The 25,872-nt window shown below is 37.4% G+C and overlaps 2 protein-coding genes and 2 long non-coding RNA genes across 5 annotated transcripts in view; 1 reads left to right on the forward strand and 3 right to left on the reverse strand.

Annotated features, from left to right (window-relative positions):
* Window positions 1-25,872, reverse strand: part of LOC309508127 — a 746,145-nt gene that overhangs the window by 234,535 nt on the left and 485,738 nt on the right. The window lies entirely within an intron of this gene.
* On the reverse strand, window positions 33-4,652 carry nudt21 (nudix hydrolase 21). Of its 2 annotated transcripts, none has more exons than XM_082181550.1 (7): window positions 4,391-4,652; window positions 3,358-3,558; window positions 3,034-3,097; window positions 2,221-2,310; window positions 2,017-2,092; window positions 1,824-1,938; window positions 33-391 (listed from the first exon to the last, which is right to left on the reverse strand). In XM_082181550.1, the coding sequence occupies exons 1-7, from the start codon at window positions 4,507-4,509 to the stop codon at window positions 370-372; spliced, it is 687 nt and encodes a 228-aa protein (XP_082037676.1). In that variant the 5' UTR covers window positions 4,510-4,652; the 3' UTR covers window positions 33-369. The 2 variants fall into 2 exon arrangements, with proteins under 2 accessions (XP_082037676.1, XP_082037675.1); XM_082181549.1 differs by having other exon boundaries at window positions 2,218-2,310.
* Window positions 6,953-7,782, forward strand: LOC309507383. The gene is made up of 3 exons (XR_014209132.1): window positions 6,953-7,009; window positions 7,373-7,525; window positions 7,652-7,782. It is a non-coding gene; the product is annotated as an uncharacterized lncRNA (long non-coding RNA).
* On the reverse strand, window positions 6,978-13,173 carry hsf4 (heat shock transcription factor 4). The gene is made up of 12 exons (XM_082181551.1): window positions 13,014-13,173; window positions 11,515-11,623; window positions 11,293-11,420; window positions 11,009-11,133; window positions 9,661-9,736; window positions 9,481-9,548; window positions 8,804-8,903; window positions 8,544-8,668; window positions 7,609-7,803; window positions 7,385-7,493; window positions 7,197-7,262; window positions 6,978-7,081 (listed from the first exon to the last, which is right to left on the reverse strand). The coding sequence occupies exons 1-12, from the start codon at window positions 13,137-13,139 to the stop codon at window positions 6,983-6,985; spliced, it is 1,326 nt and encodes a 441-aa protein (XP_082037677.1). The 5' UTR covers window positions 13,140-13,173; the 3' UTR covers window positions 6,978-6,982.

Consider the following 25,872-nt stretch of genomic DNA (forward strand, 5'->3'; position numbering starts at 1 on the left):
AAAAAATATATATAAAACAAAGGAAATCTGCATAATCTCAAAGAGAACAATTTATTATAAAAAGCACTGACAAATATACAAGGTTAAAAAAAAAAGTCACTGAAACATTTTTTTTTTCTAAAGACATTGTATTCATCACTTAGTTGAACATAAAAATGTAGTTACTTGATGACAAAGTTCAATAACAAAGACTTACAATGCATCTATAAAGGAGAAAAAAAAAATGCACACATTTCTACGCAATGTAATGCCTCACAATGTAAAACTTCGACATCATTGAAAACACCAGCACTTTATCCGTCACCCGTGCCTTCCCATCAGACTGTGCTCACAGAGACAGCCCACAGTCAAGACAAAACTATTTTCTTCTCAGTTGTAGATGAAGTTAAACCTGTGCAGGGGAATGAATAGGTTGAGCAAGTTAATAATAAAAAAAAAAGGATTTACAACATTAACTCTTTCCCCACCAGTGTTAAAAAAAAAAGTTACCAGCCACTGCCAGGATTTTAGATCATTTTCACAAAACCTATCACAGAATATTTTGTTGCAAGAATATCTGAACATGCACTGTTCAGTATGCAAAAGAAAGAACAGAGCCTCAGCTTTTAAACAAAAACTCTTAGCTTTAATTCTAGCTTGAAAGTAAGTTTCATTAAATAAGCAACATTTTGAACAAAAAGCTGAGAAAATCGTGTTTTTGTCAAATATTTACAGGGGCTAGTCAGTGATTTTACTGCCGGCCGAATCCAGAATGTAAGTGTTTTTCTCCCACCACTTGCGTAAAAATCCCTGACCGAATTACCTACTGTTTTTTGACAAACATCAGGGTCGTGTGGTAATTTACTTGCCATCCGAATCCTAAGTTTAGTGATGTGTTTTAATTTTAAGTTTAGTGTAGCCAACAATTTTTTTTTTGTTGAAATGCTGGTAAGTATTTACAAGAATGATATTTCACCACTGCTCAAAGGAGAAAGAGAAGAAAAGCATGTAAACATATGAAATGGGCTGGCATGGCAGCAATTATATACATTAAAAATATTAACCAAGCAGCTTTGTTTACCTCATGTAAATAAGAGGCTGTATTAAATTATTTCTGCTCATTTTTAAAATGACATCCACCATTTTGAGATGAAATACAAGACAGAAACCCATTTTAACTATAGCGCATCTGTCTTCCTATTTTTAAACAGGAGATTTAAATAATCAAATAATAAATAGGATATTTGCTGTAATTATTTACAGCAGACAACCATGCGACGGACCACGTGAGCAGAGCGTTCCCGGGTTCGTAGAATCACAAAACTCGCTCCTCCACCATGAATAAATCGCCGTCTGAATGCATGAGTTTTATTACTGAGATTTATTTTTACGGACATCCACATGAGAAACAATTATCGTCCGAACAGGGATAAATACTACGTCTGGATTGGATTCAGAACAATGATCAAAACATAGATGGAGTAGATCACTTCTGTCAACGTCACCAACGCTTTCACAGTCCTATACCTCATCCTGGGTTGACATTTTATTCAGTAACCTTAGGAAGTTTTGATTTGTATGCTGTTTAATGTTTGATGATTGCGCTATTTTACACATGTATCTGCTTACATATGCTATCACTTTTTTTTTCTGCTACTTCTTCGCCTGTGTTTTGATCCTGAGATTTTGTACTATTTTATAAGATGCATTACCTGTCAATGGCGGGGGAAAGAGTTAATTTAATTAGACACCATTTATCAATATTGTTTAAATGATGTTAAGCCTATTCACTAGATGCTTTCATAACCCATCCGATCAGTCTCATATTAAAAGTAACACCTCACCTGCTCAGTAGCTGAGGAAGACTGGATATAATCGGGCCGTAGCCAGGAGCATTATCATAAAGCTCAAACAAGGGGGCGGCCACCAGCTTGTAGTTCTTTGGCACAGCAAACAATGCTAAAGACACACAAGTTAAGCTGTATAATCACATTTTACACAAGGTGCATTGAGTAAACAAAACATATTTTGCCCTACCTTTTTCTTGCAGCTGTACTAGAAATAGCTTCTTATGTTCTTTAGGTTTAGTGATGTGTGCTGGAATATACGGGTACTGTGGAAAGAAACGAGATATGAAGCAAAATCTTAGTGTGCTTGAAAGTGAAAAAATAATAGTTTTATACTGTTGGTGATCCTGTGCGTGGTGTTTGTCTGAGGAAAAAGGAACGGAGTAGTTACCACCTGAGGTGGTTCAAAGTTTGGTCTCCACCAGTTCCCAATACAGTCATCAATGACCCAGTCCTGTTTCACTCCATCCTGACGCCCCAAAATCTTGACAAGAAAATTAGGAATTATTCTCCAATGTATTTTAAATCCATTTCTGCTAGTTTTATTACATAATATGGCATTTTAAAGTCCTACAAGATGGTACGATACTCTGGCCCTGTATTCACATGGTATTAAGATGCATTTGTCGATTGGATCACAAGTGGGCGATGCTAAATGCAGGTGTAAACGGGGTCTAAAACATTTTGAGCTTGTCCACTTTTGACCACTTCCAGAGGTAGTTGAAAACGCATTCGAACCGAGCGCTTTCGTAGTGTGATGTAGTCGAATGCGGCTATCAGATCAGAAACGAAAGCTGCTGCTCTCCATGTTTTTCCGTCATCTCCAGTTGCATTCATTTGTAAACTGCGCATGCTTATTTCATCCATTCGATCAAAAGATCTGAAAAAGCCCATACATTTACCTGCCTAAAGACCCTCCCCTCAAAGAAATCAGGACTGAAGTGGTTGAAAATGGACAAAAGAGCCGGATTAAAACACCAGGTATAAAAGGGAATGTGTCTCCCTCGTCCACCTGTGATCCGATCGACCATAGCGTAATACCAGACCAAATCTTAATACCAGGTGTAAATAAGGCCTCTGATAGGAAGTGTTTTTGTCTTGACTTGGTTGATTTTTTATCTCTAAAGTGAACAGATTGTAGTTAAAAAAATCCTGTAAATGCCATTCATTATTACCATATTAAATACAGTCAGAAAACCAATGATACCTCTGTCATCAGTCGCTTTAACCCCTCCACCTCATCTTCTCCAGGGTTCAACTCACCACCAGGACTGCAAAAACACAATATGTAAACTGTCAGGCACTGACAATAAATATTACAAGACACATTTTCAACAAATGCACAATGGATGAACAAATTAAAACAAATCAATGCAAAGTAAAACAACATATAGCAAAATAATGAACAAAAATTAATAATGAATCATACATAAGGATAGAGACGTTCCTTTTGAAAGGGTTAACCACTAAAACGGCACCTATTTGAATCGATTACATCCACACAAACTCCAGTGAAGCAGTGACCACTTACAGTTTGAAGAAGGTGGTTCCCAGCTGTAGGAGCAGCACATGAGGGAGTCTGTGCTCGTGCACGATCAGAACTCCCTCCACTGTCCGCCGCATCCCGATTTTCTCAAACTCCTCCCGCATCCGCTGAAAGCGTGCGGCTACCGAGCTGTCCTTCTCATAGAGCGGCTCCTTGGTGCCGAATGTGTAATTTGTTAAAGGGTATCTGCGAAAAACAATCATAATGTTCAGGAGTTCCACCATTTAAATGAGGATATGATCCAGTATTAACAATAGGCGCTCGTGTTGAGGAGCACTTCAACCCCTGATTAATAGTTTAACCCCACAAATAAAACAGATAAGAAAACAGTACCAACTACTGCACATGAAATGGAATACAACAAAAACAGATCCTTGAATGCCAGTTATTTTGTACTATCGATACATGTGCATGTCAATATGAATGTACAAACTACTGGTATTTATGAACAACAGCAGAAAGGACATCTTTTTGACATTATGTTTTAATGTTATTTATAGTAAATGATGATACATAGAAATACTTTGCTCATTATATACGTGCAACATTTCAGCCAAAAATAAATGATACATTTTAGCTAGATTTTGTAAACTACCTGTCTACTGATGTATGTTTATGCTGACTCTTTATAAAAAATAAACATCTATCACGTGTCATTATGCGTAGTGATTTGGCTCATGTATTTTACGTTTCGCAACTTCCGTTAAGGGAACATAGTGAGAATCGATGCTCCCTGGTTTTCAAGGTGCATTGCGGGAATTTGTAGGGAACTGGATACTGGAAGGATTCTGCGATTGAGACAGCACTTAAAATGTCCGACTCCCTTATCAGTGCCCTGACTACTGAACTAGGGAGCTCAGACGCACCCAGTGTATTGTTACGCATCCAAACAGCAGTAGGCAGGACGGAGCATTTTCAAAATGCTCTTTCAAAAAGAAGCTATAAGGGATCGCTGAGCATTAGTTATGAAAAAAAAAAAAAAAACTGCACGTCGTTTGCAGTGGTGAATTCTACTCACAGGTTGATTGTTCTCTCCAGGGTGAGCGGTTTAGCCGGCTGGCTAATGTATTTATTGCCGAACTGATTTACTCCACGAGGCCAACCGGTAGATGATCGATTAGGAGGTACAACTGACATCGTACGACGAATAATACAGTCGCTTCTTAATCTTTGCACTAATCACTTTTTTTTTTACTGTTGATTGTGATATTAGTGGGATTGAATTGCACAGCCTTGGCGCTCGATGAAAACCGTAATACGGCACTCTGTCTCTGTTGTGAAAGCACATCCGGGACATCGGGCTACTTCCTGTGTTACGACAGTCACCGTGCGTTTTGCTTTACGGCATGTCTGCGAGGCTAATAAATATTATGTTGATAGATAAGTAAATTTGTTATACTTGCTTTTATATACATGCTTTTATTGACTTACTAAACTTTCTTTTTTGCTCGTTTAATCAATCTATAGTGTTAAAATATATAAATGAATGTGACTTGACTTGACTAATCTACATGTATTTATTAATTTTCCATTGCAAGTAATCACATGATGAAAAAATAACCTTCTCAAAATAAACCTTTTAGTTAAACCATTGATTTGTGATAAAGAATAGCGAAACCAACATCGAATAAAATATACTTCTAATAGCGTTATCACCTTGTTATAAAACAGAACAACAGAAAGATAGATATTTCAGTTTACATAGGCCTTTATAACTTTGATGTGATCTCTTCATTCGTTTATTTTAAGAAGTAAAATGAGAGATCCTGCATGCTTTTAAAATACGTTTATTGTTTGACACTTTTTGTGTGTACATATTTTTAACATTATGGTGGTGGGAGTCAGGAACAGACTACATCCAGAATTAATATGCAACATTGGTTTCCTTTCTTGCTTTCGTGCTTTTGTGTCTCGCTGTGTTACTCTACATTCATTTTTTACTAGTGCAATTAACCACATTATGAAAACAAAGTATACAATGAAAGACTTGAAACCTATGTGAAAAAGCACCCTTCTCAAAATAAACCATTTTATTATTGCGCTTTAGGGAGTAGCCAAAAATAAGAGTATAGGTCTATAAACTAACACTGAATAAAAGCTATTTCTAATACAGTTATCACTCTAGTGCAATTTATTTTATTCCATCATCGTTCCCATCTAAGTCATCATTAGATGTTGCATCCTTGAGAAATCATACAAATCAATGCAGCAAGATTGCTTTTTAGGGATATCATATAAATCAATGCAACAGTATTGCAATTTTAAAATTCAACACATTTGCAAGAGATCTAGGGTATTTTGCATTGCTATATGGCTGCCCTGTAATAACAAAGTGCATTATGGTCTCTGAAATGTTATCATATGTCGTGTGTTTATTTGCCCTCATTACATGAGGTTTGGCAGGAACAATAAACACATTCTTTCCTAAAGCCTAAGGCACTGTCATTGTTAGATAGTCTCTAATTGTGTTGTTGGGTTTAAAAAAACAGTCAACTGAAAACATCAAATTAGAATACATTGTATAATAATAATTAAAAAAAGATATATTTATAATACATAAGTATAGTGCTCATCTCAAAGGCATTAACAATTGCTGTTTTAGTCATCTTTAGCTACTTAATTAAGAATTCAACCAATGTGGTCAATACATTTGTATCAAATGAGGGCAAATATCACACAATATATCATAAGCGTATCAAAGACAACTATAAATTCTGCAAGGCTAGTCGATCAACTTAAAGATAAATTGAAACAAAAATACTTGATGTCTTAAGAATATGTTCCAGAATATTACTGAGAAAAATACACTAAATTGTGCAAAAAGCAGTGCATTATTTCAGTTTTCTTTCTGTGAGGTCTGATTTTTAACCCCTAGACCTCTCACATTAATACATACATAATATGATTAAACCAGTACTTTTATATGCCTTTAAATATATTGAAATACAAGTATGTGCTTCATTATAAGGTAAATTTTAACAAAATATGTTGTCTTTTACAGTTAAGTTTTAGGGAAAATTAAAATCACAGCTCCACAAAGCAGAAACTCCAACACACAGAGTAAAGTGCATTCAAACTCGGGCCACAATAATTTATGATATATTGCATACAGTTCACATGTGTTGTAGTCGTTGGGGAAGGAAATGCTTAATATTGCCTTTCTTTGGCATCTTCAAAATGATCTTGATGTAGCCTGAACTCCTTATTGGCTTTGAGAAAGGTTTATTGTAAATATTCCATCTCCAAAGAGTTGCTCCAAAAGATTCGTAAAAATCCATCTTCCACCAATGGCCTACTAAGTGAATCTTCATGAAGGGCAGGTCGGTACAAGTTTACTTGATATTTCACCGCCAGATCTACAGATAAATTTGAGCCTTCTCTTCTGATGTTGGAATAATATGCAATCCAAGTGTCATGCTTTCAAATGGATCCCTCTTAGAGAAACAATAAACAAGACAACCGTAAGTGTGAGGTAGATTTTAATAGCATAAAACTATACTTTTTAGACAGTAGATTTTAACATCACAGGGATCTTCAGGCTGTTAGTAACTGTGGATCATTACCTGTTCATCTCCCAGGAGGGATCTGTGCTGGCTGTCATATCAGGTCTTCACTGCTCCTCATAGCCAGCGGTCGGGTACGTCTCTCCCTCCTGACCCTGAAACATGTACTGGGACACAGCAGCAGGGATGAGGGCATTAGCCAGCTCCTGCAAATGCACAAATAAATAGTTTAGAAAACAGTCCATATAATGGGTACTTGATCATGCAATTATCAGATGTCACTTTGAGCCATTATGCGGCTGATTGTGCCGGTAAACTCACTGATTTCAGGTTTGGGTCCATTTCTGTGAAGTTCCACTCATTCAAAGGCAGACTAAATGTGAAAGGCTGTGAGAAAGAGTAGAGGTTATTGGTTAATTGGGGTGTGTATGTTACTATGATCCTCTCATTCACTTGTATGTGTGTAAACAGTGGATTCGCTCTCTCGCCCTGTAAAGATTCATATTTACATCCATTGCTGCAGCACTGCTTTCCATGCTCTGCTGGTGACTTCTCAGAAGCAGCTGTAAATCCTCCAGGCTCATGTCAACGTTCTCCACGCCATCAGGAATCTCTGGTCTTTAACATGTACACACAAGTTAAACTGAAATGTGAGTGGTGCTTGTCTGTCTAAAACAAAAGTCTTAACTGTGCCAAGTTGTATTGTTACTTTGACATTGATGATATATTATACCTCTCCAGCATGGGTCTTTTGGCCCTTCTCTCTCCCAAATTAGATCCTCGGCCCTCTAGGACGGACTGTACCATGGCAACAGGGAGGACGGGGGGTTCAGGGCACACCTCACAGGAGCCGAGTGGTACACCATCTCCTCGTCCCTGCACCCCAGGACTCGCCGGCTCTTCCTTAATCAGCATCAGACACTTTTCCCTAAACAAACAGATCACATATTAATCCAAGGAAAACTAGGGTCCACTGAAATCCATTTGCTCTTTTCCCCCCAGAAATTCTGTTGTCTGCTTTAATTTTTCTGGATTCTGTGTTTTATAATTGAATACAAAATGTATTATCAAAACCGTTGGTAATCAAACGATTGCATATAACATTAACATTTTATTGAATCTTTTAAAATGTAATCAATTTGAAATGTAAACAATTCCTTAATTTTTTTTTGTGTAAAGAATAAAATTTGTTTTTAATTAAGTATTATTTATTTAAAGGGGGGTTATTAATTAATAAAGTATTATTATTGTATTATTACTGTGAGAAGTACATTCTACTGTACAATAATATCCTAATATATTTCTGTTATAATTTCTTCAAGTTGAACCGAAACTTTTATACAGTAAATTCCATTTTTATGACTGAATTAATTCCGTGAATCCATATGCGTTTTTCGCATTGCGGAAATCAGGGCCCTACTAAACAAAGTGGCTAAAGGGATAGTTTGCATTGTTCTCACCCTATATTGTTCCAAACCTGTATGACTTACATAGGCTACTTGTGTGGAACACAAAAGACGATATTTTGAAGAATGTTTGTGTGACTGTGTCCATAGTCCATGTCAGTGGGGTCCAAAACAACATGAATATACAGTTTTAATGTATGGACAAATACTGTTTTCATTTTTGGGTGAACTATCCTTTAACCCTGAAGGTCGGCCCACTCACCTTGATTCCTCTGCCTGCATTTGTAAAGCCATGGTGGTGGACTGTGAAATTTCAGTGACATCAGAAATGATTGGCCCTCCTGTCATCACACCGCTAGTGGAGCAGGATGCACTTTCTGTGGATGGCTGGGAGAACATGAGAGAGATTCTGTGTTTGTCATATTTTATTGATTGAGAAAGCCGTCAAAACACCAGTTGGCATGATAGTGAGAAAAATCTTCTCTGTCTGATCCTCAATCTTTAATATGAAAGCTTTCTCACCGACTGGATGTAGAAAGATTCTTGCAAGGACTCCATGGAGTGGCTATGGCTGAATTTGGAGGCAGGAGGGGTGGAGCAGCCATCATCCAGCATGAGAGGACTGAAGAGAAGGAAAAATGCAGCATAACATTGAAAGAAACCACATTATTATCAATAAGGGTTCAAATACAAAGACCTTATGACTACTGTTGAGAACTAAAATCCGATTGCACCCTAGTGGTAAGACGTTGGAAACGTTGGAACAATGTTGTTATTAGTTAGCCTCTTAAAAGTTTCAGCAAGGTAAAGGGCTCTGGCTCTTGCGGTCCCTCTTACCCAGTTTGTTCTCATGCGTCACACTAGCTGACGGTGCACCTTTTAATAGAAGGTAGAGGGTCATGCGCTACAATTCAGGTGTGTGCGTGTTTGTGGGTGCGTGTGTGAGGGCAAGAGCTCAGGAGGTCTGACTCAGCATTCAGCTCCATTCATCGCAGCGAGGGCAGTGAATTGTATCAGCTGACTGTTTCCAGCTGAGTTGGCCGTTCCCTCTACTGTGTTTGTGTTGGAGCATCAGGCTGTTGATTGCTATTTTCTGTTTGCTCTTTTTTTTGTTTGTGAATATGTGTCAATACAAAATCGAGTGCTTCAGATTAGTGTTTGTGTCGAAGTGTGTGTTACAGATGAATGGGGGCACTCACAGCTTTCTCTTCATTCCCACAGTGCTGGGAGTGTTGGACTGCATCTGGCTAAACAGAAACTGAATCAGCTATGGATAGAACAGAGAATCAGAGAGTGATTAAGCATTACTCAGTCACTAAATCAGCACAACAGCATCTATTCCAATAAAAGCCAGTGTGGGCATGAGCTGTGTTTCTTACCTTGTTCATGACTTTCTGCTGCTGTGTGTGATTCTGCCTCAGTGACACCACCTCCCTCCACAGAACATCATTCTGCCTACAAGATAGATATATATATAGATAGATAGATAGATAGATAGATAGATAGATAGATAGATAGATAGATAGATAGATGGATGGATGGATGGATGGATGGATGGATGGATGGATAGATAGATAGATAGATAGATAGATAGATAGATAGATAGATAGATAGATAGATAGATAGATAGATAGATAGATAGATAGATAGATAGATAGATAGATAGATAGATGATGGATGGATGGATGGATGGATAGATGATAGATAGATAGATAGATAGATAGATAGATAGATAGATAGATAGATAGATGGATGGATGGATGGATGGATGGATGGATGGATGGATAGATGATAGATAGATAGATAGATAGATAGATAGATAGATAGATAGATAGATAGATAGATAGATAGATGATGGATGGATGGATGGATGGATGGATGGATGGATGGATAGATAGATAGATAGATAGATAGATAGATAGATAGATAGATAGATAGATAGATGATGGATGGATGGATGGATGGATGGATGGATGGATGGATGGATGGATGGATGGATGGATAGATAGATAGATAGATAGATAGATAGATAGATAGATAGATAGATAGATAGATAGATAGATAGATAGATAGATAGATAGATGATGGGTGGATGGATAGATAGATAGATAGATAGATAGATAGATAGATAGATAGATAGATAGATAGATAGATAGATAGATAGATAGATAGATAGATAGATAGATAGATAGATAGATAGATAGATAGATAGATAGATAGATAGATAGATAGATAGATAGATGGATGGATGGATGGATGGATAGATAGATAATTTGTACACTACTGAAAGGGTAGGTAATTGTTTTGAGGAAGCATTTGTTGATTTCACTCTGATTCGAGTGCAAGGTGGTCTGCAATTTATGTTTTCCTGTTGATGCGGTCCACCATCTGAAAACATTTGAGAACTACTGAAATAGATGATTATTCAGATGAATATATACACATGGGTATATGATCAGACCGCTGGACTCCACCTGTCAGGTGAGCTACTGAATGTTCTATTGAGGCAGCTTAAACAAAACCCCAAACCACTGAGATTCACAATGCAGAGAAGCCGATGAATGAGCCAACTACAGGAGTAGGTGAAAAGTTAGAGGGATAATAGAGGTGAAAAGTCAAGTTGTTGTTTGGGGTTCAATTGCTTTGTTACTAAGGGTGAGGATAGGCAGTGAATGATGCCATGGGATTAATTGGGTATGTGTTCAAGATGTGTGTTAAACGTCTTACTGTTTCATATCCTGCATCTGCATCTCCATGTTCTCTTGTTGGCCGCGTAACACCTGCACCTCATACAAGAGCTTACTCAAGTCCTCTTGCCGCACTTTGGTCTCCTCGCTTTTCACTATTGACACCTGTGAATACACAAACATATAAACTATCGTGCAGTAATGGGTAAACAAACCTCCAGCCTTCTCCTCTATGTGTGTGTGTGTGTGTGTAAGAGCCTCTGACTCCGAGGATGAGAGCGAATAAAACAAGAGTGAGAATCACTTAAAGATGAGACGTCTCACCTTGCGCTTAATGTGCTCAAGCAGATGCTCATGGCCCTGGAGGAAATAGAGGTGCTGGAACTCGGTGTCATCTCGCTCTGGCTTTACCAGCCCGCTCTGCTCAATATTCACCACCTTCCTGAAGCCATCTGAGAGAGAAGTGAGAGGTTAGCACAAACACTCCTTCAATCTGGAGTGTCTGTGAGAGTTTTGGGATGTTTGTCAGCGCAGGCTGATACTTACACATGTTGAGCTGGCGTACAAAGCTTGCCATGTTATTGTGTTTGAAGTATTTGGGCAGAACCTCCTTAGCAAATCTGCCCTGGTCAAAAACATGGAAGCTGGTGCCCGTCTAGAATGAGAGAAAACAAGGCAAAAGGGAAAATACATCTCTGCTTTTATTATAGCACAAAATAGGTTGCATGTGTTTATGAGAGGGGAGACTTTTAATGTTCTTCCTCAAGCTTTTCCTGAAAGGCATAGTTTAAATGCAAAACTAAGACAGGATTGTGTTAAATCAGAGAGAAGCATGTTGTTTCTTTTTTTGCACACATAAGCAGAATGTAAATGATTTTTGATACACAGGATTTTTAGCAAATTAATTAATGTGTGCAGTACTGATGATTCATTGCCAAATAAAAATAGATGGCATTTTCACCAGAAGATTATGAATATAAACATTATGCAGTCTCAAAGTATTGATAAAAATTAATTATCTTAAAGAGTTTGCCAATGATTTTTGTGGTTCCGAGTTCAGTCAATAATTATTTTGATTGGCCTTTGATTGGACCTTTGATGCCTTTGATGCCTTTGATGTTCATTTAAAATTACATTTTCATCTGGATGCAGAATGAATAACAGAATAAATATAGATAATTTGATGTGTTTCTTATTAATCATTCTGATGACCTAAGCAAGATCAGCACTAATAATAGTAATAAATCCACCTTCAGTCTTATTTCAAAACTTTATCAACGCATTTCCTCAAAGTTCAACTCTGATCAACATATTTCCATTATGAAGAATAATATGCTTACACAAGGCATTAATATAAACTGTTAAACCATGTTGTAAATATACTTGTTATATGAAAATTTCTCTCAGATTTACTACAGCTAAAACTAATTATCAAAGTATTTGCTTAGTTAACAGTATAAATATTTTTTCTACACTAAATTTCAATACCAGACAAATATTTGTATACATTAAAAATATTTAATATATAGTTTTTCAACTAAAATTCTTTTACATTTACCACTGACCCGCTAGAGCTCTCTTACAGCTCTCCTCAGAAAATGTTGAATATATATATTGCAATTTGGGATAGGAAAATATTTATTTTTAAACAGATACCACTGTTAACCAAGTAAATATATTCCAATATTTTAGTAATTTGTTTTAGCTGTAGAAAATGACAAAGTCAGATTATTCAATTTAGTAAGCTTACTATTTTTCACAAACATTATAAAAGGGTCTGTATACGTGCCAATAAAGCATAGCTTTGAATACATAAATACAGCTGCCATTTCATTGCAAGGGATCATCATATTTGGAGGTTCTTGGCATTTCAACTTTTAAATGTGTTTCTCTGGCTATCTACTCAAGGGCTCACAACAGTCCGACAAAAATTCCATAATTAAATGGCAACGTTGGTTTTCTTCCTGATTTTCTTTCTATTTTAGATCTACACAGTTTATCATCAAATATATCTATCAAATAGGATGCCATCAGGATGAACTCACAGTACTCCAGCAAATCAGATGATTGGTCTCTGGGTCCTCCACAAGAGTCCAGAGTTTAGTGAGGAACGCAGGTACATTGCTAGCGTATGCTCCATCCACACCTATAGAGCCTGGGTTCTCCTGCATGACTACACTTGGACTTGAACAGATGAGTCTAAAAATCCAGAAGTATTTTAGTCCATTTCCAAATCGATGCTCTCTTGGGATGTGCGTTGCTGATGCTGTTCCTCTCTCCTTCTCCTCCTCTCTTTGTGGCCTAGTCATAGGGCCATATTGGTGCCTGCCATTCCCACAGGTCAGAGTCAGCATAAAGCAATGCCCTGCAGCATCACCACTATACCCCCTCACTCAACAAAGGATCCCACAGGAGAACAATACAGACTCACACAAAGCCTAGAATAATGCCACACTGTCACGCCAAACAGCACAATGACCAAACACAACCTGCACAGGAGAGTGTGCTGGGCAGATGTGCGGGGTTTTGTGTGGATTTTTTTGTTTATTTAACTGTCATTCATGATGTTAAGGTTGTTGTTTAGAGAAAAAAAAAAAGATCGTCTTCAAGAAGTGGAATATTTTAAATACATTATCCACCTGAACAGGTGGTCTGTTTGTGTATCTATGTATATGTATTCTATCTATCTATCTATCTATCTATCTATCTATCTATCTATCTATCTATCTATCTATCTATCTATCTATCTATCTATCTATCTATCTATCTATCTATCTATCTATCTATCTATCTATCTATCTATCTATCTATCTATCTATCTATCTATCTATCTATCTATGTGTGTATGTATCTACATTTATGTATGTAGGCTACCATCCATCCATCTAACCATTCATCCATCCATCCACCCATCCATCCATCCATCCATCCATCCATCCATCCATCCATCCATCCATCCATCCATCCATCCATCCATCCATCCATCCATCCATCCATCCATCCATCCATCCGTAGCTTTATTGGCATGGTAAAAAAAGAAGCTTTACTTTGTCAAATTTAGTCCTATATTTAGTCCTGTATAATACATATACAAATAATACAATAAAAATAAACAAAGACCCTTTATCTAACCAGAAGGGTTTTATTTTATTTCATTTCATTTAAAAAATTTAATTTAAAATAAAATAAAATAAAATACATAAAATAAACAAAATGGCTCTACCTTTATCTAACCAGCAGGGGGACCCATAATCCAGATCTTCAGTATTTTTACCTCTCTATCTCTCATTACCATGCAACACTGTCATCATTTTAACAGATAGCTTTTTTTGTTGTTGTTGTTGTTGTTGTTGTTGTCATAAAACAACACATGTATACATGCATAGGTATGAAATCCAAAAAGCTAACTTTTTGTTAGGGGTGACTTTTCGTGTTGGGGTGACGCAAACCTTATCACAGCAATTTCAAAAGGAAAACAGATGGCTGCATTACTATAATTTTCAACGTAATTTTCAATTAACCTATTCTTGAAAAAAACCTGTGGTTTTCAACTCTATAGGCATTGAATCCATGGTGACAAAGACATTATAAATGCTTCCGTAGTCATTCAGGTCAAAGCCCGATTCAGTTAAACATGATTAGTGGCTGACGCATGCAACATTAAAACCACTGGTCAGCATCTGTACATGATAAACAGGTCATAGGCCTTCATGACGACTTACTTCATTTTCAAGCTGTAGCATTGTCACCTCAAGTTATTTAAAGGGTTTTGTTTAGAGAAATCTCATGCACATCCTGTAGTTAATGAGTGAAGATTCAGCATTAATTTCAGGAGTCAACATCAGCAGCAGTAAGTAATTGTTCCCATGTATCACATTCCACTAGGTACATTTTAATTAGTGCTACAGGAAGAAGGAAGTGTTTGACTTGCATGAGGATGCGCACATCTGTCAGGTTTTTTGTCTTGTGGGAGGTGTGTCTGTGTTTTTGTGTGTATACCCACTAGGACTAGGTAGTAACTTGTTGCTAGCCATTAACAATAGGCAAGGCTTTTTAGTTGCTAGGCATTCACAAAATAATATTTTTTAAGTAGATTAATTAGACTCAATTATGGATAAATCTGTATGTTGTTTTTCAGCAATTTCCATCTTAGTATCAATTTTCTCCATCTCCTGAAGTAATCCTGCATCTTTACAAGAGTATTTATTGCACTCTCTTCTTCTGTTTCTGAGATAAATCACAGTCAAGATATTGATTCCTCACTGTAAAAACCAATATTGGCAGTACTAATGTTAGCGCTAGCCGACCTGCATGGACAAACTGCATCTACATATCTGTAATTACATCTATACTGTCCTTAATGCCATGTGGCCAAGTTTGAATTTATGAAATTATATTTGTTAGGTCATTATCAAAATGTATTAGTCATGAAAAATAGTCAAGAAACTTAATGCAAAATGCATAATTTTAGCATTCTATAAAAAATTTTTTTTTTTTTTATCATTTGACTATATTGTTTTGCATGTTTAAAAAAACATTGGAATTTTCAGGTGCCTAAAAAAGTCTTTGTCCCATTAATCATCTAGTACACCGCTTATGAGATTTACAATTATTTATTTAGTTTTTAAGCATTAGTGCAATGTCCAACAATTGTACAAAAAGCGCATTAAAATAAAGTAATACGTAAAAAAAAAAGTTTTTAAAAGTAAAAAAACCTAATGAATAATAAATAATTTAAGAACAATACATGATTTCCCTTGTTTGTTTTGTGTCATTGGTGTAATCAATGTTGAAAATCTATTTTAAAAATACCAAAATTTGTGGAAAGTACTTTAAAGTCAAAGTTCAGAGTAGGAAGAAGCTTGTTCGAATCTGGTGATTTTCCCATCATTATACATTTATACAGTTATACATTTAAATGTATTTTTTCCTTAAGTGGTTCATTTATACGCCATTGGTTTCACAAGCCTAATTTGTGCAATAAAATAAAATAATAAAGAACAAAAGTCAAGTTGTCCTTTATAATTAGTTATAATATCAATATATTAATAAATAAATGCAATCAGCTTTCAAAATGCCAACATTTTGTAAGTCTGAAATGTCAGAATCCATTCATAATTTCAAATCACATAATGAAATGTTGATAAATATTTTCAGTTTGAACTCAAATCCCCAATCTGCCACAGTGCGTCATGTAAGCATCGCAGGGCCACGAAATCACTGGCCTGAGGGTCAAAGAGCACATGATGTAGGATTTAAAACAGCCAAAAGTGACTGCAGCTGCGAGGTCAATCATGATCTTGTTATTAATAAAGTTGAGAGCTGGGATTAAACGAATGAACTGGTGGCCTCGGTTTGAACAGCCAAGGTTGCAACGCAGCTGCGTTTATGCAGCTTTATGCTAATGCTAATCTGACCAAACATATAATCCATTAGTGATTAAACACAACGAGGAATTTGTACCATGGACACATGTCGGTCCATATCCTTTTAGAATCTACTTGGACATAGAAATCAGAGATAAAATGAATAGTTAATAATCAAACAGAAATAACTTAATTCATTAAATACTTGTAAGATGCAGTGGTGACCCTGAGGGTTTGTCAAAACAGATTACAGAAGACAGAGATGAGAAATATGAGGGTGGTGGGGGGGGAGTGTGTCCAATCACACACACTTTTTTGACGTTTAACTTCAGGTGGAATAAGGTCATAAGTGAGATCAAAGCCGCATGCTCTGAAAAAGAGAATCAAATTATTCATATCTAAAACAAGTCTGCATTTCAGTGTGTGAGGGATGAAATACAGAATGATGTTGATTATTTTAGCCTCATCTTGACCATTCCTCATACTGTATATACAGCGGGGGAAATAAGTATTGAACACGTCATCATTTTTCTCAGTAAATATATTTCCAAAGGTGCTATTGACATGAAATTTTCACCAGATGTTGGTAACAACCCAAGTAAGCCATACATACAAAGAAACAAACAAAAATAAGTTCAGAAATTAAGTTATGTGTAATAATGTGAAATGACACAGGGAAAAAGTATTGAACACATGAAGAAAGGGAGGCGCAAAAAGGCATGGAAAGCCAAGACAACTGCTGAAAACTTACAGTAATTAAAAAGCAATCCAGCCCCCTGTCAGTGGAAATTAATAACAGCTGGTTCAGTCCCAAATGATGGCCTACAAAAAGGTCTCATTGCCAAGGTGTCACACAAGACACATCTCATGATGGGTAAAAGCAAAGAGCTGTCTCAAGACCTTCGCAACCTAATGTTGCAAAACATAATGATGGCATTGGTTATAGGCGCCATTCTAAGCTTCTGAATGGTCCAGTGAGCACTTTTGGGGCCATAATACGGAAGTGGAAAGACAATAATTTCACCATAAATTTGCCTCGACCAGTGCTCCTCGCAAGATTTCTGATAGAGGAGTGAAAAGAATAATCAGAAGAGTTGTCCAAGAGCCAAGGATCACTTGTGGAGAGCTTCAAAAAGACCTGCAGATAGCAGGTACTGTTGTCTCAAAGAAAACAGTAAGTAATGCACTCCACCGCCATGGCCTGTATGCACGCTCACCACGCAAGACTCCCGAAAAAAAAGCATGTTGAAGCTCATTTAAAGTTTGCTGCACAACATTTGGAAAAGCCAGTGAAATTCTGTGAGAATATAGTGTGGTCACATGAGAGCAAAATTGAACTGTTTGGATGCCATAATACACACCATATTTGGAGGAGAAATGGCAGTGCACATTACCCTAAAAACACCATACAACTTGGTGTGTGCTCTTGGACAACTCTTCTGATTATTCTTTTCACTCCTCGTATTATTTTAATTTAATACTGTGAAGCTGCTTTAATACAATCTGTATTGTGAAAAGCGCTGTACAAATAAACTTGACTTGACTTGACTCCTCTATCAGAAATCTTGCGAGGAGCACTGGTCGAGGCAAATTTATGGTGAAATTATTATCTTTCCACTTCCGTATTATGGCCCCAAAAGTGCTCACTGGACCATTCAGAAGCTTAGAATGGCGCCTATAACCAATGCCATCATTATGTTTTGCAACAATTAGGTTGCGAAGGTCTTGAGACAGCTCTTTGCTTTTACCCATCATGAGATGTGTCTTGTGTGACACCTTGGCAATGAGACCTTTTTGTAGGCCATCATTTGGGACTGAACCAGCTGTTATTAATTTCCACTGACAGGGGGCTGGATTGCTTTTTAATTACTGTAAGTTTTCAGCAGTTGTCTTGGCTTTCCATGCCTTTTTGTGCCTCCCTTTCTTCATGTGTTCAATACTTTTTCCCTGTGTCATTTCACATTATTACACATAACTTAATTTCTGAACTTATTTTTGTTTGTTTCTTTGTATGTAGGGCTTACTTGAGTTGTTACCAACATCTGGTGAAAATGTCATGTCAATAGCACCTTTGGAAATATATTTACTGAGAAAAATGATGACGTGTTCAATACTTATTTCCCCCGCTGTATAGCCTACTACCTTTGGGGGTCTGTAAGATTTTCATATTTTTTGAAAGAAGTCTCTTTTGCTCAACAAGGCTGCATTCATTGTATAAAATACAAAAATACAGGAAAGTTGTGAAATATTTCAAATGTAATTTATTCCTGTGATGGCAAAGCTACATTTTCAGCATCATTACTCCAGTCTTCAGTGTCACATGATCCTAATCATTCTAATATGCTGCTTTGCTGCTCAATAAACATTTCTTATTATTATCAATGTTGAAAACAGCTGTGCTGTTTAATATTTGTGTGAAAACCAAGATAGGATTATTTAATGAATAGAAAGTTCAAAAGATCAGCATTTATTAGAAATAGAAAACTTTTGTAATTAAAGCATTATACATGTTTTTACTGTTACTGTCACGTTTGATTATTTCTATATGTCCTTGCAAATTAGCAGTGTTCGTTTATTTTTTATTTTTATGAATTTCCAAATTTTGAATGGTGGTGTATATAAACAAATGAAAACATGCAAAATAGCATAGCAGTGCATTCAACTGCCCATATCATGCTTTTTTGTTTTTTATATTACCTTTTATGCAGTGTGTAATATAGCTGTTTGTAAATGTAAAATGTCTGCAAAGTTTTAAATATCACAGTGCAAAACAAATAAAGTTATTGTCTTCTAAAAGAAAGAACCGATTCTGAACTTCTGAAACGAGTCATCAGCCATTTCAGTTTCACTTCCTGTGGTGTCAATTCACTAAAAACTTAAACTTAAACACTTCTGATTGGTCACTATTTTCAACAGAAATGCCTGTGATTGGCTATAATACTCAACGCTGCAAAAATCACGTTGTAAATAGACACATTTGCAGCGGCCTTGTTACATAACACAAATATAACAACCAGATTGCATTAAAGGGGACCTATTATGCAAAATTTACTTTTACATGGTGTTTGAACATAAATGTGTGTTGGCAGTGTGTGTACACAACCACCCTATAATGGTAAAAATCCACCTCATCCCCATAAATCATAAGCAGTGTCTCTGAACAAGCGTTTGCAGGTAGTAGATTTTGAGACGTCACATTGCACAGGCCCCGCCCACGAGTGCTGACGGACTCTGCCCTATTAGCATAGACCCCGCCCTGAGAGAGCTGTACACAGTTCGCCATGTTTATCTCCTCTCCAGAGCATTTAAAGGGATGGTTCGGAGTAAAATCAACCTAGGGTCCTTTGCACCATGACCTCGAACCAAACACCCCCCCAGAAGCTTTTTTTCCCTTAGTCGAACATTATTAAAGTTAGAGCTTATTTAGAGATATCAGCCGAATGGCTTAGTGCAGGCCCTAATGGATCCTAGGGTGTATCTCGTAAATTACCCCACTAATAATGCCCAGAATGGTACCAAACTTCTACAGTAGTACAAATAGGTTCTGTACTCATAAAACAAGGCATTGGGAAGATTGTAAGTTCATCTGGAGTTTATTTAAATAACACTTGCCTGATGGCTCATGCTACCGCTAACCCGGATGTCGAGGTCACTTCAGTGATTTGGGAAAAGGCATGCAGCCACTTTAGGTCAAAAGGACACTAACATGTTTGTAAGGTTTACAGTTCTTCTGTGTTTTAAACAAACCAATTGATTCCTATGATATAGGACTCCTATGATTTCTCGATAACAAATGAAATTCAAATGGATGACCACATTAGGTGGAATCATCGAAGGATATAAAAAAACATGGCTAAAGCTGACCCTTGATTTTACTTATTACATATACATATATACAACAGTATAATAATTTAAACCACTGTTTTTTTAATTACCTCATGAAGTGGCATTCACAATCTCAATATGATTCTGTCTGAAAAAATCAATGCATGAAATTAGATCTATTTACTGTAATAGACATCTATTATTTTCCTTTATCAAGTCTGCTCTGTTTGATTAACCAGGGTAATGTAGGTTATTGTGTGCTGTGATTATTGATTAATCTGGCTGATGATAAAGCTGAAGTGTGTAATTTAAAGTGTGCTCCCTAGAATCACAAAATGTCATGGTTTACCACATTGCTAGCATGATTTACCATGGTTAACACGTGATTTAGCATGATTTAGCATGACCATGGATGGATGGATGGATGGATAGATAGATCATCAAGATTAGTTAAGAATGAAAGAAAGATTAGTTAGAAAGAAAGAAAGAAAGAAAGAAAGAAAGAAAGAAAGAAAGAAAGAAAGAAAAAAGATTAGTTAGAAAGAAAGAAATATTAAAAAGAAAGATTAGTTAGAAAGAAAGAAAAAAGAAAGAAAGATTAGTTAGGCCGACATTAACCATAAGTCAATGGGGCAACGTTGGGCAGCTCTTGCCCCCCAGGGGTACAACTTTTGCCCCAGTTTGAGGTATATTTTTACAGAGCCTGTCAGCCTCTTCAAATGTGGTAAATTACACCTCTCTGCGAAATTCTCGCTCAGAGCTATGTGTCATCAAAGTTTTTCGCAATGTTAAGTCTATGCAGCTTTTTTGCCACTTTTTTGCCCATGGGGCAAGCATCGTACACCCGATCGCTTATAAAAGTCATAGCACACCATTCCTAAATAGGCTGCACGTTTTGACACCTCATTCATGGGCCTGTGACAAAAACTGAAGAAAATGTGAGTGGTGCTTGCAAAGGGAAAACTCGCCACTCGGTTGCTAGGGTCTTTCTAGTGGGTTGCTAAGGTGTTCTGGATGGTTGCTGGTATGGTGTTGCTAAGGTATCCTGGGTGGTTGCTAGGGTGTTACTAGGTGGTTGCTAAGGTTTCTTGGGTGGTTGCTACCGGCTTGAGTTTTATCCTGGCATCGCTCATTGCGTTTTGAGCAGCCTCCCATCTCAACTTCCTTCTGTCAACTTCTTTCGTTAGTCTGTTTGTTTGATGAGAAAAAGATGAAATGTAGCCTATACACTTTCTTCTGTGTAGATATAAATTCACATACACTTGCATGCATCAGCTGCAGGGTAGCCTAAATGATGGCTGTCATAGCCTACCATGGTCGCCCAGTAAGTTAAAAAATAATAATACATTAAGATATAAATCAATATAATTAGTAGTAAATTAAATATTTTAAATACTGCGGTTGTGCATTCTCTGACATTAAATGTATTTATTTCATTAATATTGAGTATAATATCGCATGCACCTGAGTGTAGGCTAAGTCACACTGGGTTATGATGAGAGAGAGAAACACACATGCGAGTCACATCGTTGTAAAAACCACATTTTATTATTAGCCTATTCAGCAATAGTGTAAAAGACCAGTAAATAAAATACAACATTAGCATTATAAACACTATTAACATGTAGACTAGGCATATTTTACTTCCCCTTACTGTATGACAAATCCTTAAATGAATCATATTCAGTACACAACAAGAATGAAAAATGTGTCCTCCAGATCCACACAGGATGCATGTGTCCTCCAGATCCTCACAGGATGGACATGTGTTCTCCGGATCCACACAGGATGGACATGTGTTCTCCGGATCCACACAGGATGCATGTGTTCTCCAGATCCACACAGGATGCATGTGTTCTCCAGATCCACACAGGGTGCACATGTGTTCTCCAGATCCACACAGGCTTCACGTGTGCCCTCCAGATCCACACAGGGTGCACATGTGTTCTCCAGATCCACACAGGATGGACGTGTGTCCTCCAGATCCACACAGGATGGACATGTGTCCTCCAGATCCACACAGGATGCATGTGTTCTCGAGATCCACACATGATGAACTTGTGTTCTCCAGATCCACACAGGATGAACTTGTGTTCTCCAGAACTCTTGTTCCACCACGTTCCCTACAGCAACCTCCCGGGTCTCCCCAGGGAACACCCATGCCCAGTTGGAGTGAGAGAGTGTGTCCATGGAGCACTGAAGCTTCTGTAAGTCCCTTCTATCTCTTGTTATTACTCATTTGAAGATTTATTCAAAAAAGAAAACATTGCCTTTAACTATGCTACTATGTTTTCAAGGTCCTTTATTTAAAATCGTTTTAAATTTCAAAATGATATAAAAAAATACACCTTTAGATTTAGTCTAAGAAGCACTCATTAAACCTGCCCAACATTGTACGATTATATGTATCTGTTCCCTCAACAGGACAATGTAGGTTTATGTCAGACGCCTCCACAAAAACTATGTGTTGAAATTGACAACAAGATGCAGCAGAATCTTAAACTGAGGAGCTACAACCATCAAGCCCCTCGGATAACCACTTCCCAACTGAACCAGAGAACTCAGAGCAGCCTTCAGCCCAGGTCCCAGCTGACCCGGGAAAAGTGCATTGGTTAGACCAGTGGTTCTCAACCTCTCCTGCAGGGACCCCCTGACAGGCCATGTTTCTGTTTTAACCCTGAAATGGCACACCTGATTCAATGAATGAGTAGTTATTAGAGTAGGAAGAGTAGGAATTAGTCAATTAATCAATTAGGGCGTTTTTCCACTGGGTTCGTTTGCTGCGGTCCGAACCCGAGTGCGCTAGTTCCCGGCGCCCCCTGCAGCGTTGGTCTGGTTTCACACTCAATTAGTTGTATCGAACCCAGGCCAGGTGCGTTTGCAGTGATCTTACGTCATCGCAAACGCACACGGAAAACGCATGGAGAATACAACTCGACTGAGCATAGCTGTAATTTGTCTGTTTTTTTGGTGCTATTATGCACAACATAGTGAGAGACAACTACGTTTATGTTCATTACATGGTGTAATTCAGCACATATCCAGGGGACGCCGTGTTTCTGCTGCTCGCAGAAGATTTTTTTTTATGTATGGTTTGTTTTATGTATGGTTTGTATGTATGGTTATTGTATGGTTTGTTCTTCCCAAATTTGAATGAGGCACCTCACCTCTTCAGTGTCCCACATCGTTCCCCTGCCACTCATGGTTGTCGTGTGTGAGGAAACAATGATATCGACAGTGATACGCATGCGCGGGATACTATACTTCCTGAACAAGCGCGCACCCGAGTCCGTGTTGCTTGCACATTAACGCGAACCGCGCCACGGTTCGGGAGCAACCGAGCTCAGACCACCTCCTCCAGGTAGTCCCGGGTTCGGTACTCTAGTGCGCACCCGGGTCCGATGACAGCGTTCACATTAGCGATTTTTCATGCGAACCGTGCCCCGGTCCGCACTAAACTGCCAGTGTGAAAGCGCCCTTAGTCAACTACTCATTAAGCCTTTAATTAATTGAATCAGGTGTGCCATTTCAGGGTTAAAACAGAAACATGGCCTGTCAGGGGGTCCCTGCAGGAGAGGTTGAGAACCACTGGGTTAGACCCTCCTATCTCTCAATTTCACTTAGATTTAGAAATTATTAAACACTTTAATAATTTAGTAATTTAAGGCCGCTTAGAGCAAATTGGCTATTTATGTACCATATTCACTAAAATTTTGTGTAATTTCAAATATTTAATATTTAAATTGTGTTTGTACATGTGTTATATGAATGCATGTATAATAAAAAATAAAAAAAAATAAAAAAATATATATATATATAAACTGTATTTATTTATTTGTCAATGACAACACACATTAATGAGCACTGGTGTTATATAAACAGATCATTTTCATCTGCTGTCACTGGGCTGATTAAATTCACACACTAAGACAAAGGATAGCATTGTAACAACATATGAAGACTTCAGATGCAAAAGCCTCTAAGTTCGTCTAACGGCAACATTTATGGGATGATGCAATCTATCTTTAAGTGGATTTTGCGTATGCATGCCCACCTGCATATGAGAGATCATAAGTGAAGGCTTTAAAACCAAGCAGAATCCTTTGTCGGCTGATCGCTCCCACGTTTATATTTCAGTAAAGGTTGGATGAACAACGTTATTATTGTTTACGAGCCCAACATCCAGCCACACAAGACATGCGATCTAGGGAAGGAGTCTTTCAGTATTGTAAGATAGCCTAATGCTGTTAAATAGAGAAAAACATTTTACATTTAGCTTTTAGCTTTTAGCGTATCCTCATAGCCTTATAGCCTTTTTTCCCACAGAAACACAAAATGAGAAATATGGTCTCAAGCACCACCCCATACTAAATCATAAATGCATTGTAAGCGAATAATCTTAACCTGCACCCCCAGTTTATTTCTTAATAACAGCGCTGATTTTCGTTGGAAAGCTGAATTTGAATATTCAACATCTAAAGTCCGTTTTTCAATTAATACATTATAATAAAATAAATAATAGTTTAAAACGCTCAAGCAGGTTTTTGGACAAGATACATCGTTATGTTTCGGCTTCTGTCTTCGCTTCAGAAAGCATCTCAAGCAGCTAAACTGCTGGAAAGTTTTCAGGCCAAGGACACTGAAGGATTTAGGCTATTTAGAACTATTAACGTATTGTAATTGTATAAAATCAATATCGTGCTGCTGTTCAGGAACGCACTCTTCCTCCTCTGATATTGTGCTTATAACTATGTATAGCAAATTATTTTCACGGACCCCCTGGCACTTGAGAACTGCTGGTCTACACAGAAGAAAGCCCTGTCTAGGCTCTTCGGTACGGGTTGTGTCGAGCCATTCGTTAGTCTGGTTGTTTGATGAGAAAAAGATGAAATGTAGTTGCAATAGGCCTAAATGCGTTAATAATCCGTACAACTGGAGCAGCGGAGGGCGATTATTAGAATATTAGTTTTCTCATTTTTCTACTCTTAATTTTAACCTAGAAAAAACTGGTTTTCAAACAGGTTATACCCAAACACTCCCGCATTCACCGTTGTGAACATGAAATGTATGTTAACTTTGCAGTTCAACTTTGACTTTGAAATAATTCATTTATATTTGTTATATAAAACATACTGTATATACTGTATATAAATATTGGGCATCCACTATATCTTGTTGTTGTCTTTGTGTATTTTTGTAGCTTTATCCACTTTCTTACTCTCCCTTTCTTTATTTCCTTGCTAGCTGCTTCTAGCTCAAGTGGTTCTCTGGCTGTGTTTTATTCAGGAGGCAACTGAATGACAGAGGCGCTTTTGTGGTCTAAGCCTCCTGTCTGCTCGATCTCCCCTCCTCTCTCTCTGCATGTGCATTATTCAGAGACATTGCTGGTAAGAGCCAAGTCCCCAAAGTAACATTCCTTCTACTCCACAGAGCTGCTCCTAAACCTCAGCCGCCTCTCAGACACCCGAAAGCACAGTGGCTGAAACAGCTAATCTCTTTTTATTCATGGAGATGTAAAAGTTGAAGCAACACATATAATATCAGTGGCGGACTGCTGAACACAATGGTTCGGGACATGTTTTGAAAGTGCTGTTGCTGGGGATTTCAAAACAGATGGTTTCCTTCTCTGGCGTAAACAGAAAACAAAAGTACCATAACACTTTTTTGTATTTATTTACTTTTTAAAGAAAATGTTCAGCTTACAACTTTGAAA

This window comes from Leuciscus leuciscus, assembly GCF_965113295.1.
Source record: "Leuciscus leuciscus genome assembly, chromosome: 10".
Taxonomy (NCBI): domain Eukaryota; kingdom Metazoa; phylum Chordata; class Actinopteri; order Cypriniformes; family Leuciscidae; genus Leuciscus; species Leuciscus leuciscus.

Excerpts from the sequence above, each read along its gene's own strand:
- hsf4 (XM_082181551.1), bottom strand. The coding sequence starts at position 13,139 with ATGCAGGAGAACCCAGGCTCTATAGGTGTGGATGGAGCATACGCTAGC. Across the intron at positions 7,804-8,543 it reads ATGCAGGCAGAGGAATCAAG|GGAAAAGTGTCTGATGCTGA; the intron begins GTGAGTGGGCCG and ends CTGTTTGTTTAG. Across the intron at positions 7,494-7,608 it reads AAAAGACCCATGCTGGAGAG|ACCAGAGATTCCTGATGGCG; the intron begins GTATAATATATC and ends TACATGTTAAAG.
- nudt21 (XM_082181549.1), bottom strand. The coding sequence starts at position 4,509 with ATGTCAGTTGTACCTCCTAATCGATCATCTACCGGTTGGCCTCGTGGA. Across the intron at positions 3,559-4,390 it reads CTGGAGAGAACAATCAACCT|ATACCCTTTAACAAATTACA; the intron begins GTGAGTAGAATT and ends TGTTTTTCGCAG. Across the intron at positions 3,098-3,357 it reads GGAACCACCTTCTTCAAACT|TCCTGGTGGTGAGTTGAACC; the intron begins GTAAGTGGTCAC and ends GTGTTTTTGCAG.